At 39.9% G+C, this 16,044-nt stretch overlaps 1 protein-coding gene across 1 annotated transcript in view; it reads left to right on the plus strand.

The window, feature by feature from the left end:
• The window catches only part of cdc42bpb (CDC42 binding protein kinase beta (DMPK-like)), a 209,338-nt gene extending 196,078 nt beyond the window's left edge, over positions 1 to 13,260 (plus strand). The window contains exons 31-37 of the mRNA XM_059958771.1: positions 1,865 to 1,962; positions 2,065 to 2,149; positions 3,847 to 3,967; positions 4,078 to 4,195; positions 8,964 to 9,072; positions 11,577 to 11,638; positions 11,771 to 13,260. Of these exons, the coding sequence (XP_059814754.1) occupies positions 1,865 to 1,962; positions 2,065 to 2,149; positions 3,847 to 3,967; positions 4,078 to 4,195; positions 8,964 to 9,072; positions 11,577 to 11,638; positions 11,771 to 11,899 (722 nt within the window). The 3' untranslated portion in view covers positions 11,900 to 13,260. The remainder of the gene's footprint in view (positions 1 to 1,864; positions 1,963 to 2,064; positions 2,150 to 3,846; positions 3,968 to 4,077; positions 4,196 to 8,963; positions 9,073 to 11,576; positions 11,639 to 11,770) is intronic.
• The last annotated feature ends 2,784 nt before the right edge of the window (positions 13,261 to 16,044 follow it).

Below are 16,044 nucleotides of genomic sequence, written 5' to 3' on the forward strand. Positions count from 1 at the left end.
GCTTTTCTTTTCTCCTTGACTAGATTTTCAACTGCTTTTGTACGCCACGGTTTCTGTACCCTACCATCCTTTCCCTGTCTCATTGGAGAACATCACGCAAATATCCCCTGGACATTTGCCACATTTCTGCACATTTGCCACATTTCTGCCATACATTTGGGAACATATGTTCCCAATTTATGCTTCCAGGTTCCTGCCTGATAGCTTCATATTCCCCCTTACTCCAATAAAACACTTCCTAACTTGTCTGTTCCTTTCCCTCTCCAGTGTTATGGTAAAGGAGGTAGAATTATGATCATTATCTCCAAAATGCTCACCCACTGAGTGACCTGACACCTAATCAGGTTCATTTCCCAATACCAGATCAGGTACAGCCTCTCCTGTTACTGAACACACCTAACAAACTCCACCCCATCTGAACCCCTTGCTCCAGGAAGATGCCAGTCAGTATTGGGGAAATTAAAATCTCCCACCACAACAACCCTGTTATTATTGCTCCTTTCCAGAATCTGTCTTCCTGTCTGCTCCTCGATGACCCTGTTACTATCGGGTGGTCTATTAAAAAAAGCACCCAGTGGAGTTATTGACCCCTTCCTGTTTCTAACTTCCACCCACCGAGACTTATTAGACAGTCCCTCCATGGCTTCCTCTTTTTCTGCAGCTGTGACACTATCTCTGATCAGCAGTGCCATGCCCTCACCTCTTTTGCCTCTCTCCCTGTCCTTTCTGAAACATCTAAAGCCTGGCACACTCAGCAGCCATTCCTGCCCCTGAGACATCCAAGTCTCTGTAATAGCCATAACATCATAGCTCCAGATACTGATCCATGCTCTAAGCTCATCTGCTTCGTTCATGATGCTTCTTGCATTAAAATGGACACATCTCAAACCATCAGACTGAGCACATCCCTTCTCTATCACCTGCCTATCCTCTCTCTCACATTGCCTACAAGCTTTTTTTATTTGTGAGCCAACCGCCCTTCCTCCATCTCTTCAGTTTGGTTCCCAGCCCCCAGTCATTCTAGTTTAAACTCTCCCCAGTAGCCTTAGCAAACCTTTCTGCCAGGATATTGGTCACCCTTGGATACAAGTGTAACCCTTCCTTTTCGTACAGGTCACGCCTGCCCCAAAAGAGGTCCCAACGATCCAGAAATCTGAATCCCTGCCACCTGCTCGATTCATGTGTTGCTTCTATTTACTTTGCTAAAAAGGATAATTACGTTTTTTTCTCATTTCTTTTATATAAAAATTTCTAATAGTCCTTCCTTTCTTCATAAATTGATAAGAGAATTATACATTCTATATCAAATTCATACTTTGTAGATCAATACTATGTGTGATTCTGATATTGTTTATTTTACTTTCTGTATGTGCAGCTGTCGACGTATATACCAGAGATATTCTCTTCCTGTTTGTATACACACTTTTTTAAATCAATAAAAAGATTGGAAAAAAAGGATAATTACAGCTCTATTTGCCCACTTAACTTATCTATGTCCTTTTACAATCCCTTCATTCTATTCACAACTTAGTCTCAATCCAATAATTTTAGATTCTCTATTGTATTGTTTGATTGTCAACTGTGAGTGTCAACTCTGAGTTAGGAGGCTGTGTTCACGTATCACTCCAGAAATTCTAATGCAGTACAAAAGGTATGCAATTTTATTTGGGGTGTCATCTTTCAGATGAGACATTAACCTGTTGTAATATCTTTTAAACCTATGCAAAGATTTATTGAATTTACATTTACAATGGTTATAATCTGTGCCTGAAATTCTCACACATGGGTTAAGCCAATTTTGGACATATGGAGATACACCCTTCACTCAATTTGACTGATTATATGCTTTTTTTGCCTATACCAGGTTATGCTACTTCATATCTAACAATCTACAGTGAGTATGGTGTGGATGTTTTTGATGTGAACACCATGGAATGGGTCCAAACAATTCCTCTTCGAAAGGTATTGTAGGTGGTTGCAGTTCCTAATACAAAGATCTGTTCTTAGTGACATTACTCTGCTTCAATTTTGCATTAACAAGTTTTATTTTATTATTGTAACTAGATCCGACCATTAAGTAGTGATGGCACACTAAATCAGCTCAACTCAGAACCTCCAAGGTTAATATATTTCAAGAATAATTTTTCAGGTTAGTTTTATTAATTTCATATAGCCGTATTGAAATTGTAATGTTTTTCCATGCATTTTGGAGAATTGTTTCAAATCAGTCTTGTGGAATCCTTGCCATTTTATCCTGAACAAAATTGTGCTTTACCCATTTAGATCATTATGTGCCTTCACTGTTAAGAAGCAGTAGCATCCAGAAAATAAGAGATTTGATCAGGGACAACAACAACTTTTCCCAGGGTTATGCAGTATTTATTTACACTTTTTTGTTTATTTAAAATTTCTCACAATCTGATTTGCATTTTGCAAGTCTAAATCGAGAAACTCTACAACGAGCACAACATTGTGCGTAATAACACTATGATACATTTTTCAGTATTTATTTTTGTTAAAGGGTGAACAGTCTCTTATGGAAAACATGGTAAAACATCTCTATGTGCTACATTAAGTTTGTATTGCAAAAAGTCTTCAGACTTGATTTCATTTTGTGCTGATGATTGTGGAGTTCTGGTCATTATTTCTGGAACAGTAAGTAAAAATAATAGAGCTATTACTCTGACTGCTCATCCTTGAGAGAAAATTACACAAGAAAATACCAAATGAAGAAAGGATAATTTATAGCTTGCCAGAATACTTGAAATGATCTGGAAGGCTACCTGTGTCATTTCTGCTACAGCTACTATTGAGCGGACTGTCTAAACAGCAAAGATTTTGGAATGCAACTGAATGTCCTGAGATTCAAAAGTATTTAAAAATAATTTAGCAAATTAATAATATTATAGGAGTTGTACATCCTGCAAATGCTACTGTTGAATTGCTGGCTTATAAAGACTGAAAACTTACTGCATGGTAGGGAAAATGTTATATAATAAAAACACAAGTGTATAGTAAGAAGTGAAACTAAAAAGCCTGGGGTGCACTTATTAACAACATCCAAAATGATTTGGTAAATTCACCATGGCCTGCTTTTGTCATATGCTGTTTAGCTCCTGTCTGCTATCACTATTGTACTTACTAAAGAATAGTGAAATGTATGAATCCAATTGCTAGAAATAACACATAATTTAATGTAACAAACATTCTTTTGTGTTTTTTTTAATTTACCATAAAACAGGGGTTTCCAATCTGGGGTCCACAGACCCCTCAGAAAATGGTAAGGCTCCATGGCATAAAAAGGTAACCCCTGCCATAAAAGACCATTTAAAAATTTCCATTGAAATAAATAAGCTGTGGATGCTTTACCATGTCAAAGCTGTTGAAGAATCACAGCAAATCTACTATCAGGTTTACTCCCTAGAATCAGTAGGCAAGTATAGAACTGCCACGTTTTAGTACATGAACCACAGTTCCAAATCCGGTGTGCTTGCATGCTTCTGTACTGCTAGTTCACATGGAACTGCCATCCTACCATTAGATTTGTTCTATTATTTGCTACTTTAAATCAATTAGTTACCAGATACTTATTTAAAAGGCTTCTCAATTCTTTTATACTAGAAGTTGATGCATTTTTTTCTCTCATAGATTGTACATTACACACAATTCCTCACTTTTAAAAATACTGTATAACTTTTGTAGGATTAGTGTATAGTCCTGCAAGCACACTTGGTGAAACTTTGAATAATTCACTTAAGCCCTTCAATATTATTAAACCAAAGTTATGGAGGCCCTGTGTCTTAATTGTCAGACAATTGATTGGGTTTATGGTGGGCGTTATTACAGATGGAGACAGCTTGAATGTGCCAGACACATCAGACAACAGCAAAAAGCAGATGCTCAGGACACGCAGCAAAAAGAGATTTGCTTTCAGGATACCAGAAGAGGAACGGTTACAACAGAGGCGGTAGGATGTTCTCAAGTGGCTTTATAACCTGTGTAGTTTTCTGTTACTGAGCCATTTTGTGACCAATTTCAACATGTGATTTGTTTATATTTATGCATATTTTTTAACAGTGAGATGCTGAGAGATCCTGAGATGCGGTCAAAGCTGATATCAAATCCAACCAACTTCAACCATGTGGCTCACATGGGACCAGGAGATGGCATGCAAGTACTTATGGATCTTCCACTGGTAAATATAAAAAATAATTATGACCAGCAATAGTTTTCTTGTGAAATGTTGATTACCACTTGAGTAATCTGAAAATTGCATTCTGCGATGTTAAAATAAATCCTACAAGTAAAATTAAAACAATGTGTTAAAAGTTTTACAATATTAAGTACAGTGGATTCCAGTTAATTGAGATGTTGGGACTAGTACATTTTGGCTCAATTAAGGGGTTGCTCCAATAACCGAAGTTTTATGGAAATGTTTAAAAAGGTATAAAAAAAAGACAAACTACCATTTAACTGAGTAACAAGTAATGAATTTAAATGAAATACATAACAAAATCAGAACACTGCCAAAACTACTACGGTTCTATAAAACTGTACTAGTTCCTAATACTTATCAGCAGAGAAATTTAACTGCATGGTGTTCTGTAAATGGACAAAATCAGCACAGATTCCTAGTGCAGATAATGGACTGCCTTCATACAATGCTTTTGATGATTGCATCCTCCAAATCTTCATTTTTATTTTAACATTCAAGATGATTGTCAATACCCTCAAATTCTTTGTAGTTCTAACTTGGAAGTAGTGAAATCATTTCATTTCAATTCCTAGCCATTTCTGGCATTTCCAAGCTTGTTTGCTTGAAATCACAGCGAGCAAAGCAGTCCTGAATTGTTTTACTGCTTATTAACTCAACAACTATCAATGACAAAAATCACTACTTTTTGAACACAAACACAGGCAAGTGTCACTATTTAAAATCTGTTCACTGTAAACACAGTGTAGTGTCCAACAGCCAAACAACATGCGCGTGACTGATGCTAGTTCGGAACTGTTTGGCAACAGTATCCTGTCCCAATTAAGTGGCATAGTGTCCCAAGTAAACAAAGATAATCCAACGACCATGGATTAGCCCCGGCTGTCGATCTCGGCTGCCCCAGCAACCCAGGGCATATTCACAACCCGGACTCCAGCACCATCAACGCGTGTTCCAACGACCTTGGACAGCTTTAAAGCGATTGCGCCTCTAGCCTTGAACTCCAGGCAGGGTCTTCACATGCTACGATTGTGGCTCCCGTCTCCCCTTCCCCCACCACCACTCTGCAATCCCCTCTCCCTCAGATCCCATCGTCAGCTCCTGGGCCCTCAGAGGCTCCATCTTCTTCTCACCCCAACCCTCCCCTCTCCACTGACACCACCAGCCTCCCTCCCCACTCTGATCCCATCTCTCATCAGTGCCAGGTCTTTACCATTCCCTCCTACCTTCAATTCTCTTGAGGCAGAGCTTTCTGTCCTCGGTAAGGGCCTCACCTTTGTCCCCCTTTGCCCACACCTCAGCGAGTTCTGCGTACGCCATGATGCTGAACTCTTCTTCCGCCGGCTCCGTCTCCGAGCTTACTTCTTTGACAAGGACTCTCCTACACCCACCGATGACCTCTTCTCCCGTCTTCAACCCTCCTCTTCACGGACACCCTGCTCTGGATCTCTTTATTGCTAACTGCCGATGGGACATCAACCGTCTCGACTTCACCACACTGTGTTCCAATTCCAACCTCTCTCCTTCTGAACGCTCTGCTCTCTGCTCTCTCCGTACCAATCCCAACCTCACTATAAAACTCGCTGATAAGGGGGGAGCTGTTGTAGTCTGGCGTACTGACCTCTACCTGGCCGAGGCACAGCGACAACTCTCTGATACTTGCTCTTATTTACCCCTTGATCATGACCCCACTAAGGACCCCACTGTCTCCTATACCCGTCACCAACCTTATCAGCTCTGGGGATCTCCCATCCACTGCCACCAACCTCATAGTTCCCACACCCCGCACTTCCCGTTTCTACCTCCTACCCAAAATCCGCAAACCTGCCTGTCCAGGTAGACCCATTGTCTCAGCTTGCTCCTGCCCCACCGAACTCACTTCTGCATGCCTTGACCCTGTTTTATACCCTTTTGTTCAATCCCTTCCCACCTATGTTCATGACACTTCTCACGCTTTGAATTTTTTCAATGATTTTAAGTTCCCTGGCCCTCACCACCTTATGTTCACCATGGACGTCCAGTCCCTATATACCTCCATCCCCCACCAGGAAGGTCTCAAACCTCTTTGCTTCTTTTTGGATTCCAGATCTAACCAATTCCCCTCTACCACCACTCTCCTCCATCTAGCGGAATTAGTTCTTACTGTCAATAATTTCTCCTTTGGCTCCTCCCACTTCCTCCAAACCAAAGGTGTAGCCATGGGCACCTGCATGGGTCCCAGTTATGCCTGCCTTTTTGTTGGCTTTGTGGAACAGTCCATGTTCCAAGTCTATACGGGTATCTGTCCCCCTCTTTTCCTTTGCTACATCGACGACTGCATTGGTATTGCCTCCTGCATGCATGCTGAGCTCGTTAACTTCATTAACTTTGCCTCCAACTTTCACCCTGCCCTCAAATTTACCTGGTCTATTTCTGACAACTCCCTCCCCTTTCTTGATCCTTCTGTCTCCATCTCTGAAGAAGGCCTGATATCTACTATAAGCCTACAGACTCTCACAGCTACCTGGACTATTCCTCTTCCCACCCTGTCTCTTACAAAAATGCTATCCCCTTTTCACAGCTCCTCCGTCTCCGCCACATCTGCTCTCAGGATGACGCTTTTAGTTCCAGGACGAAGGAGATGTCTTCCTTTTTTAAACAAAGGGGCTTCCCTTCTTCCACCATCAACTCTGCTCTCAAACGCATCTCCCCCATTTCCCGCACATCTGCCCTCACCCCATCCGCCCACTACCTACCCCACTCGGGATAGTGTTCCACTTTGTCCTCACCTACCACCCCACCAGCCTCCAGATCCAACATATAATTCTCCGTAACTTTCGCCACCTCCAACGGGATCCCACTACCCAGCACATCTTTCCCTCCCCCCCCCCCCCATTGCTTTCTGCAGGGATCGCTCCCTACGCGACTACTTTGTCCATTCATCCCCCCCCCCACCCCATCCCTTCCCACCGATCTCCCTCCTGGCACTTATCCTTGCAAGCGGAACAAGTGCTACACCTCCCCTTACACTTCCTCCCTCACCACCATTCAGGGCCCCAGACAGTCCTTCCAGGTGAGGCGACACTTCACCTGTTTGTATACACTTCACCTGGTGCGGTATACTGTGTCCGGTGCTCCCGGTGTGGCCCTTTATATATTGGTGAGACCTGACGCAGACTGGGAGACCATTTCGCTGAACACCTACGCTCTGTCCGCCAGAGAAAGCAGGATCTCCCAGTGGCCACACATTTTAATTCCACATCCAATTCCCATTCTGATATGTCTATCCATGACCTCCTCTACTGTCAAGATGAAGCCACACTCAGGTTGGAGGAACAACACCTTATATACCGCACACACAAAATGCTGGTGGAACGCAGCAGGCCAGGCAGCATCTATAAGGAGAAGCACTGTGCTGACGAAGGGTCTCAGCCCGAAACGTCAACAGTGCTTCTCCTTATAGATGCTGCCTGGCCTGCTGTGTTCCACCAGCATTTTGTATGTGTTGTTTAAATTTCCAGCATCTGCAGATTTCCTCATGTTTGCACCTTATATACCGGCTGGGTAGCCTCCAACCTGATGGCATGAACATTGACTTCTCCAACTTCTGTTAATGCCTCTCCTCCCCTTCTTACCCCATCCCTGATATATTTAGTTTTTTTTCCCCATCCCCTTTTTCTTTCTCTGCCCATCACTCTGCCTGTTCTCCATCTCCCTCTGGTGCTCCCCTCCCCCTTTCTTTCTCCCTAGGCCTCCCGTCCCATGATCCTTTCCCTTCTCAGGCTCTCAGCTTCACCCCACCCCCTCCAGTCCTTCTCCTATAATTTCACATTGTCCCCTCCCTACTTTCAAATCTCTTACGATCTTTCCTTTCAGTTAGTGCTGACGAAGGGTCTTGGCCTGAAACGTCGACAGCGCTTCTCCTTATAGATGCTGCCTGGCCTGCTGTGTTCCACCAGCATTTTGTGTGTGTTGCTTGAATTTCCAGCATCTGCAGAATTCCTCGTGAAAGATAATCTTGGCTATTTTCTCAATTTATTTTTGTTCTTTAAGAGTTGTCCCAAATAAGTGGCTGCTCTGATTAAAAGATGGCCCAATTAACCTCAAAAATCTAACATTCCAGCATAGTACTGAGAGCTGTTGGATAGAGGGACGAATGTCAGTTACGAATTTGTATTAAAGGAAAGAATTATACTAAAATATCCAGTGAAGATTCTGATACGGTTTAAATTTAATACCTTTTAAATTATTTGCAGTATTGAAGTAGCATTCTGGTGTTTTATGGAGAAACAAGTCTTTGAATTTCAAAAATTATATATGAAGCAAGCTCTTACTATTGGTTTCAAATGTTAATCACTCCAAAACAAGTACAATAAAAATTATATTTGTTTTTGTATCTTCTAACTTCAATTAGTAACAGTTAAATCCATGTTCTAATTGCAGAAATTACTGAATAGCTTTTTAAAAAATTATTTCCTTAAATAGTCTGTTTCCTTTTGTTGATTTAGCACAGAATGAGTTTCCTTCCCATTCATCCTCAACACCACGTCCTTGTATCTCTTCCAGCCAACTTTGAGCACATTTGTCACATGATTGCACTCTGCACGTCCTCTTCCTGTCCCTCTTCCTCCTGCTGGGAATGCTGTAACATCTTCTATCTGGCTTTTCCTTCAAAGCAACATTAAATATAACACACAGTGTTTAATGATATATTGAACTCTTCTCCAGAAGGAAAATCAAATTTAATTTAACATTTCACTTGTTGCTGCAGAGTGTGTCACCAGTATCACAGGATGAACAGATAAAAGAAAAGCGTGTTTCACATTCCAATCTTCCAAGGCAGCACCGTAGCAAACAGCATATTACACGTACAGTTTCAGGTAATAATATTTTATTAATCATACGTATTAAGCACCTTGACTTGTTATTGAGTGTCGATAACCACAGGACTGAGAAATATAAACAATTTATTTAAAAAAATATTCTAGATCATCTCAAGTGCAGCGATGTTTGCTACTGTTAAGGACAGCTGGAGAAGAAAGCCTAATATTAATATAATACTGGTTATTTTTAGATGGCAAATTGAAGCAGAATAACTTTTTCTTCATAAAAATCGTTTGTTTCTCCTTGGTATGAGTGTGAAAAATGTTCATAGAAAAGGCTATTCATTAAAATTTAGAAGAAAGAAATCTGTGGAATTTCCTTTTATTTTTATGCAGGTTATTTTTATATTAAGCAACTATTATAGAAAAGCTTCTTGTTTGTCAGCTACAGTACTCAGTATTCAAAAGTCTCAGCTCCACATACGCAAGAGACCTATTAAGTAGCGAGACTGAATTTGAAGCTAGTGGAAATAGCAAATTTTCTAGAACATTCCATTGTTGCAATATTGCTGCTGGAGATAGCATCTATTTTGATCAAATATTTTCAAGTTTAAAAAACAGCAAAGCTTGAAAGACTCATTGGGCCAGATAGCATCTGTGGAAAGAAAAACTGAATATTTTGGATCTAATTTGGCATGGAGGTGGGAACCGTAGTGATAGGGCTGAGGATGGAGCAGTTGGTATGTAAGTAGATGCAGTGCATCATGTGTCTGTGAGGAAGGGCAAGCAAATGATAGGGCAAAATTGCAGTCAGTGGGGTGAACTAAGTGTAAAATGGGGGCAAAATTGAAATGGGTGATGAATACAGGACTGAATGTGTTATATCTGAAAGCACGTGGTATATGAAAAGAGGTAGAAGATCTTGTAGAGATTGGCAGGAATGACATTGTGGGCAACACTGAGTCATGGCTGAAAGATGCTCACAGTTGGGAGCTTAACATCCAAAGGTACACATTGTATCAAAAGGACAGACAGGTAGGCAAAGAGGGTGGGGTGGCTCTGTTGGTAAAACAATAAAATCAAATCCTTAGAAAGAGGTGACATAGGATCGGAAGATGGAGAAATCTTGTGGGTAGAGTTAAGAAACTGCAAGAGTAAAAAGACCCTGATGGGAGTTATAAACAGGCCTCCAAAAGTAGCCAGGATGTGAGATACGAATTACAAAAGGTATATAAAAAAGGGCAATGTAAGAATAGTCATGGAAATTTCAATATGCAGGCAGATTGGGAAAAATCAGGTTGATGCTGGATCCCAAGAGAGGGAATATGTAGAATTTCTACAAGATGTCAGACCTGCATCTGCATTTTTTTAATCATTTGTTTTTTGCTGAGGGCATCTTAACAAGTTCAGCTGTCTATCTTGAACTGCTGAAGTGAAAGTGTTGTTGGTTCCAGAATCTAGAACTATGGGCATCGATGGAATGTGATGTAATTTCAAGTCAGCATGATGCACATTTTGGATGGGAGTCTACGAATGATGTTTCTATGTACCTCCTTTGCCTTTGTGAATTGTAGAATTTGATAGTTTACAAGGTGTATTGGAGTACTCTTGATAACTGCAATGCATATAATTTCACTTTGCGTTTTTGGTGGAAGGGATGGTGATTTGTTCTGATTGGGTTGAATTGCTTCAATATTACTCTAGCTGCACTCATCCAGGCAAGTGGAAGGCATTCCCTTATGGGCCATGTAGATGCCTTGGAGATCCTTTGGGATCCCAACCTTTTCCTGTTCTGGTAACAGGCCAAGGGTGGGATGGTTTCAGTTGTTATTCTGGTCAGTGATTTCATCCAGGATATTGATGATTGGACACTCTGTGATGGTAAAAGTATTAAATATCCAGGATAGTGAGATTCTTCCTTATTGGAGGTGCAAGACCTGACATTTAAGTTTGTGTTACTCCCACTTATTAGCCCCTGCATGTACACATGTCAGCTAGGCAGGTACTTCTCCATTTGCTGAGTAACTGGATGTGCAATCATCAGTGGGCCTTTTCTGAACAAATGGGAGGAGGGTCATTGATGCAGCAATGAAAGATGCAAATGCATGAAATGATTTCCTGGAGCAGAGATAATTGACTTTCACTAACTATAGTTGTCATATTTTGTGCAAGGTATGACTCTCCTCTTTGGTGTGATTCCCACTGGTGTCAAGAGCAGTCCCTTTCACATGGCTGATCCTTTGCTTTCTTTTAGTCAGTTACTGATAGACACCCTTGTCTTTTGCTAAGAATTCACTGACTTTAGTTTGAATTAATATTTTTTGATCTCTGAATAGATCAAATCATATAATTTTCTGCTAGTTCAAGATACCATTTCAGCAACAATTGGAAGTTGATTCCAGAGCTGGTCGGCTTTTATTACATTACTTTGGATATTCTTCACAGCTTCCTGATTATCAGGCCTGAACTTTATATGGTATCTATAAATAATCTATAAATAGTTATGGTACTCATTAAATATCAAGGTACTTTCTTTTGATGTACTTATTTCTTATACTTAGGTGGGGAGGCTGTTATGACATCACGTAATATTTCTGATCCTGACCAAGATTTTGAGAGAGAAGTAAGTATTTGCATGTAATTGCCCAATTGCAGTTCACCTACCTTATTAATTAAAATACTTCAGTTTTTCATTATGCTTTCTTGACAATAAGTGCAACATAAATTGATGTGCATACCTTTTATTTCTCTTCAGGACTCTGATTCAACAAGGCATTCAACACCTTCAAACAGCTCAAATCCAAGTAGTCCACCGAGCCCAAACTCTCCTCACAGGAACCAAGTTGCACTGGATGGTTTGGACCACTCTACCTGTGATGCATGATGATAGACTTAAGTAACACTTTATCTTGGTTATCATATAAGCCACAAACCAATAGGATTTTCCATTTTTATTGAATCTAGAAACATGATTTTTTTTGTTGAATTGCTACAAAAAAGTGCCAAGAATGAAGAATAATTTCTTCTTTTAATTCTTGCTGATTGCACATTAAATTATGTATTCATGCTCCTTTATGAACAATTCCAGCTTATTTTGACTGTCAGCCTGTTAAAATGACTGTATCATTCATATGCATTGGTGATTATGGTTTTGTGTAGTGTTGATAAATTGCAAACTTTAACAGCCAAATAAATTTGGGATTGTGAGGCTTACACATTCTTTTACATCACACATTCCTTCCAAATTTCTAATAGTTGGTAAATGGTTAAAAAATTGTCCTTATTTGTGCATTTTAGTTTATAAATATAAAAGAAAAAAGTTTTCTTCAGGGTATACATGACACCAGTAAATAATACTGTGAATAAGAATTTTAGTTGCATTTTGTATTACTGTTTTTAAAGTAGATGTATTATCTTTGTGCTAGCATTGTAGTGAAAGGCCACATCTGTCTATAAATTATGTGCCCAATGCAGAAACATTAATGTTGGGAAATGCCAGACATGGACCTGCTGCATCTTAAAATATACAATTATTGTAAAAGACATTAAAAAAGTGTGATTGTTCTTTTGCTGATTGAGGTAGTATAGATGTTTGAAGAATTAGTGGTCTCTGGGATATAAGGAAGCCACATTAATTTGATCCTTTTCCGAGAGTCATTGCATGAATATACATTCCTACAAAAGTGTTGTTATATTATTGTAAAAACAAACTTCATGGTTGTCTTGTACATTTTGATATGCACCTGCTGACTGGAGTTAGTGTGCGTATGTCAGTGTATATAACTCATGTTCAGTGTATGATAAACATTAATACTCAAAATTTTGTCCAAATTGCATTAAAGGCTTGTATACTACAGCCAGTATATCTGTTTTATCATCACACCTGTGTGCCTTCTGTGCTGTATTTGACAATTTACTGTTCATACAGATGCAGTATGATTTCCCTACTCAAAGTCACTGTAAAGAGATTGCATGTTTTAGTCGACCAGATTCCTGTCTGAGTGGATAATAATTGTGACGTGCCACATTAAGCCACTAATCAAACTAGTTATTTCTCATTTTCTTAAAAGGGCTCACTGTGGAGCCTAACACTACTGGTGAAACAGTTTGATTTATTTTGTTAATTTGTGAAAGTGGGTAGTCTTAAAATCAGCTAACCACTCTTTGTAATTATGGAATTGTGCTTTGATAAAGTACTGAAAATTGAACTGTCAATAAAGCATAAAAGGAAGGTACCAAACTGCTTACTGGCCTGTGAACAAATAACTGGTGTGGGGGTTGGTGAGGGAGAAGGGAAGATGTTACTTTGGTGGAATTATGTTGGAAATTGTGAAGGATAATAAGGTGACTACGAAGGAAGGAATGTCCAGTACAATCCCACCATGTCACATCATCTCCTACCCACTTTGGGTTTTACAGGGACTGTCTGCCTTGTTCTGCTCTTCCATCCCCTTCTCACAGCACTTCGGCCTGAGGACCTATACAATTGTCCTTTTACCTCTTCCCTTCCAGCAATCTGTGGATCAAAACAATCATTCCAGATGAAGCAGTATTTAATTTAACTACTTCTACTGCAGTCAGTGATCACAATTTGACTTTCTCCACACTGGATAAATGCAGATTAGATGATCACTTTACAGAGCACCACTGCTCAGCCTTCAGGGCTGATCTGCATTTGCTGCCACTTTAATTCTCAGGCTCTTATCTGTTGCTTTCTCCATACTAGACGTGCTCCTTATCAACTGATCTGTCTTAATGCATTTCCATTTGGTCTTTTCTCCTTCACCAAGCTCAGCCCCCTCCATTTTCCCTTAGTTCTAAGGAAGTGTTCCAGACGCAAACTATTAACGCACAGATGCTGCTGTTTCTTCCAGCATTTGTTTTTGGTATTGAAAGAATGGCTGGTACTTAAAATAGAAATGTTGCTGCCCCTACACCTCGTCATTGCAGGATGTGCAATAACCTATAGCCACTAACAGGCTTCTTTCTCCTACAAGCTGTGTGCATCACTCCTGGATTCATGTGGGAGGCACAAGCTGTTTAATCCCACTCCAATCAGTAAAGGTAATTTTACTTAAGTGTCTCCGATCTATTCAAGGATAATAATCTTCTCTCCAATTTATCTTGAGGTGAATCCTTCAGTTCCATCCCCAGATCAACCATTGGCCTTCAACACAGATTCTCCTTCCTTCCACCTGAAGCAAGCAAATGCAAAGGAAAATGCAAAGAACCAAATATCACCCACAGGGAAGATGAGTGTAATAATGAGACCTGGACAAGCACCACTATCAGAGATGGTAAGAGGGTCAAAATGTGGGTTGAGATATCCTAAAATGCAATCTGACAATTTAACCAATTCCCTTGAAAGTTACATGATCAGAACATCAAGTTCTTTTTACAATAAAGTAAAATAAGTAAACTTAGCCAGTGAATAGCTTGATTGTTGCTGTCAAATTATCATTGGTCCCTCAAAGTCTCCCAGAAATAAAAAGATAGTGAGATAAAGTCATAGAAAAGTACAGTGCAGAAACAGGCCCTTTGGCCCATCAAGTCTATGCCAACCCATTTGTACTGCCTACTTCCATTGAGTTGCACTGGGAATACAGCCCTCCATAACCCTACCATCCATGTACCTATATAAACTTCTCTTAAATATTGAAATTGAGCTTGCTTGCACCACTTGTGTTGCCAGCTCATTCCACACTCTCACGACTCACATTCCTTTTAAATTTTTCATCTTCACCCTTAACCCATGACCTCTGGCTGTAGTCTCATCCAACATCAGTGGAAAAAGCTTGCTTTCATTTACCTTACCTAGAACCCTCATCATTTTGTATACCTCTATCAGCTCTCTCAATTTTCTACGATCCAAGGAATAAAGTAAATAAGGAATAAGGAATAAATTTTCAATTCGATCTTTGAATATAACTCAGATGCTCCAGAGCCATCAACATCCTTGTAAATTTTCTATGTATTCTCAACCTTATTTATGTATTTCCAGTAGGTAGGTGACCAAAACTGGACACATTACTCCAAATTAGGCCTCTCTGATGTCTTATACAATTTAATTTATGAAGGCCACACTGCTAAAGGCTTTCTTTATGAACCTATCAACCTGTGATGCCATTTTCAATGAATTATGGACCTGTATTCCCACAGTTCTATATTCAATTTGAAATATACTCAAGTATCCTGATAAGCCACTTTAATTAGTACTTTAGTTCACTTCTGTTGAATATTTTTGTATTCAGACTGAAATACAACATCATAAGTACCATCTGATTACAGAAAGTTCTAAATAAGATATACAAGCATTACAGTACAGTACAGACCCTTTCTGCCCACCATATTGTACTGACATTTTAGCATACTCTGAAGATAAATTCTACTTATTCAAACTACTCTAACCCTCCTTACATAGCCCTGCATTGTTCTATTATTTATGTGCCTATTTAAGAGTTTGTTACATGCCCCTAATGTGTCTGTGTCTACCACCAGTCCTGGCAGAGAATTCCACATACCCTTCAGTTAGCTGGTCAGTCTTCTATCCATGATAGTATCTTTCCTGTAATACCATGGCCTCTCATCTCATTAAGCAGCCTCACATGCTGCACCGTGTCAAACGCCTTCTGAAAACCCAAGTAAATAACATCCACTGACTCTCCTTTGTCTATCCCACCTGTTACTTCCTCCAAAAATTCCAATAAATTTGTCAGGCAAGATTGCTCCTGAAGCAGACTTTTCCTTATTTTATCATGTGCCTCCAAGTACCCCAAAACGTAATCGTTAATAATGGACTCCAATCTTCCCAACCACTGGGGTTAGGCTAAGTGGCTGATAAATTCTTTTTGCCTCCTTCCCTTCATAAATAGTGGAGTGACATTTGCAACGTTCCAGTACTCCAGAACTATTCCACAACCTAATAATCCTTGAAAGATCGTTAATAATCCTCCACCATCTCTTCAGCTCCTCTTTCAGAACTCTGGGGTGTAGACACCTGGTCCAGGTGACTTATCTACCTTCAGATCT

This window comes from Hypanus sabinus, chromosome 2 (genome assembly GCF_030144855.1).
Source record: "Hypanus sabinus isolate sHypSab1 chromosome 2, sHypSab1.hap1, whole genome shotgun sequence".
NCBI lineage: Eukaryota > Metazoa > Chordata > Chondrichthyes > Myliobatiformes > Dasyatidae > Hypanus > Hypanus sabinus.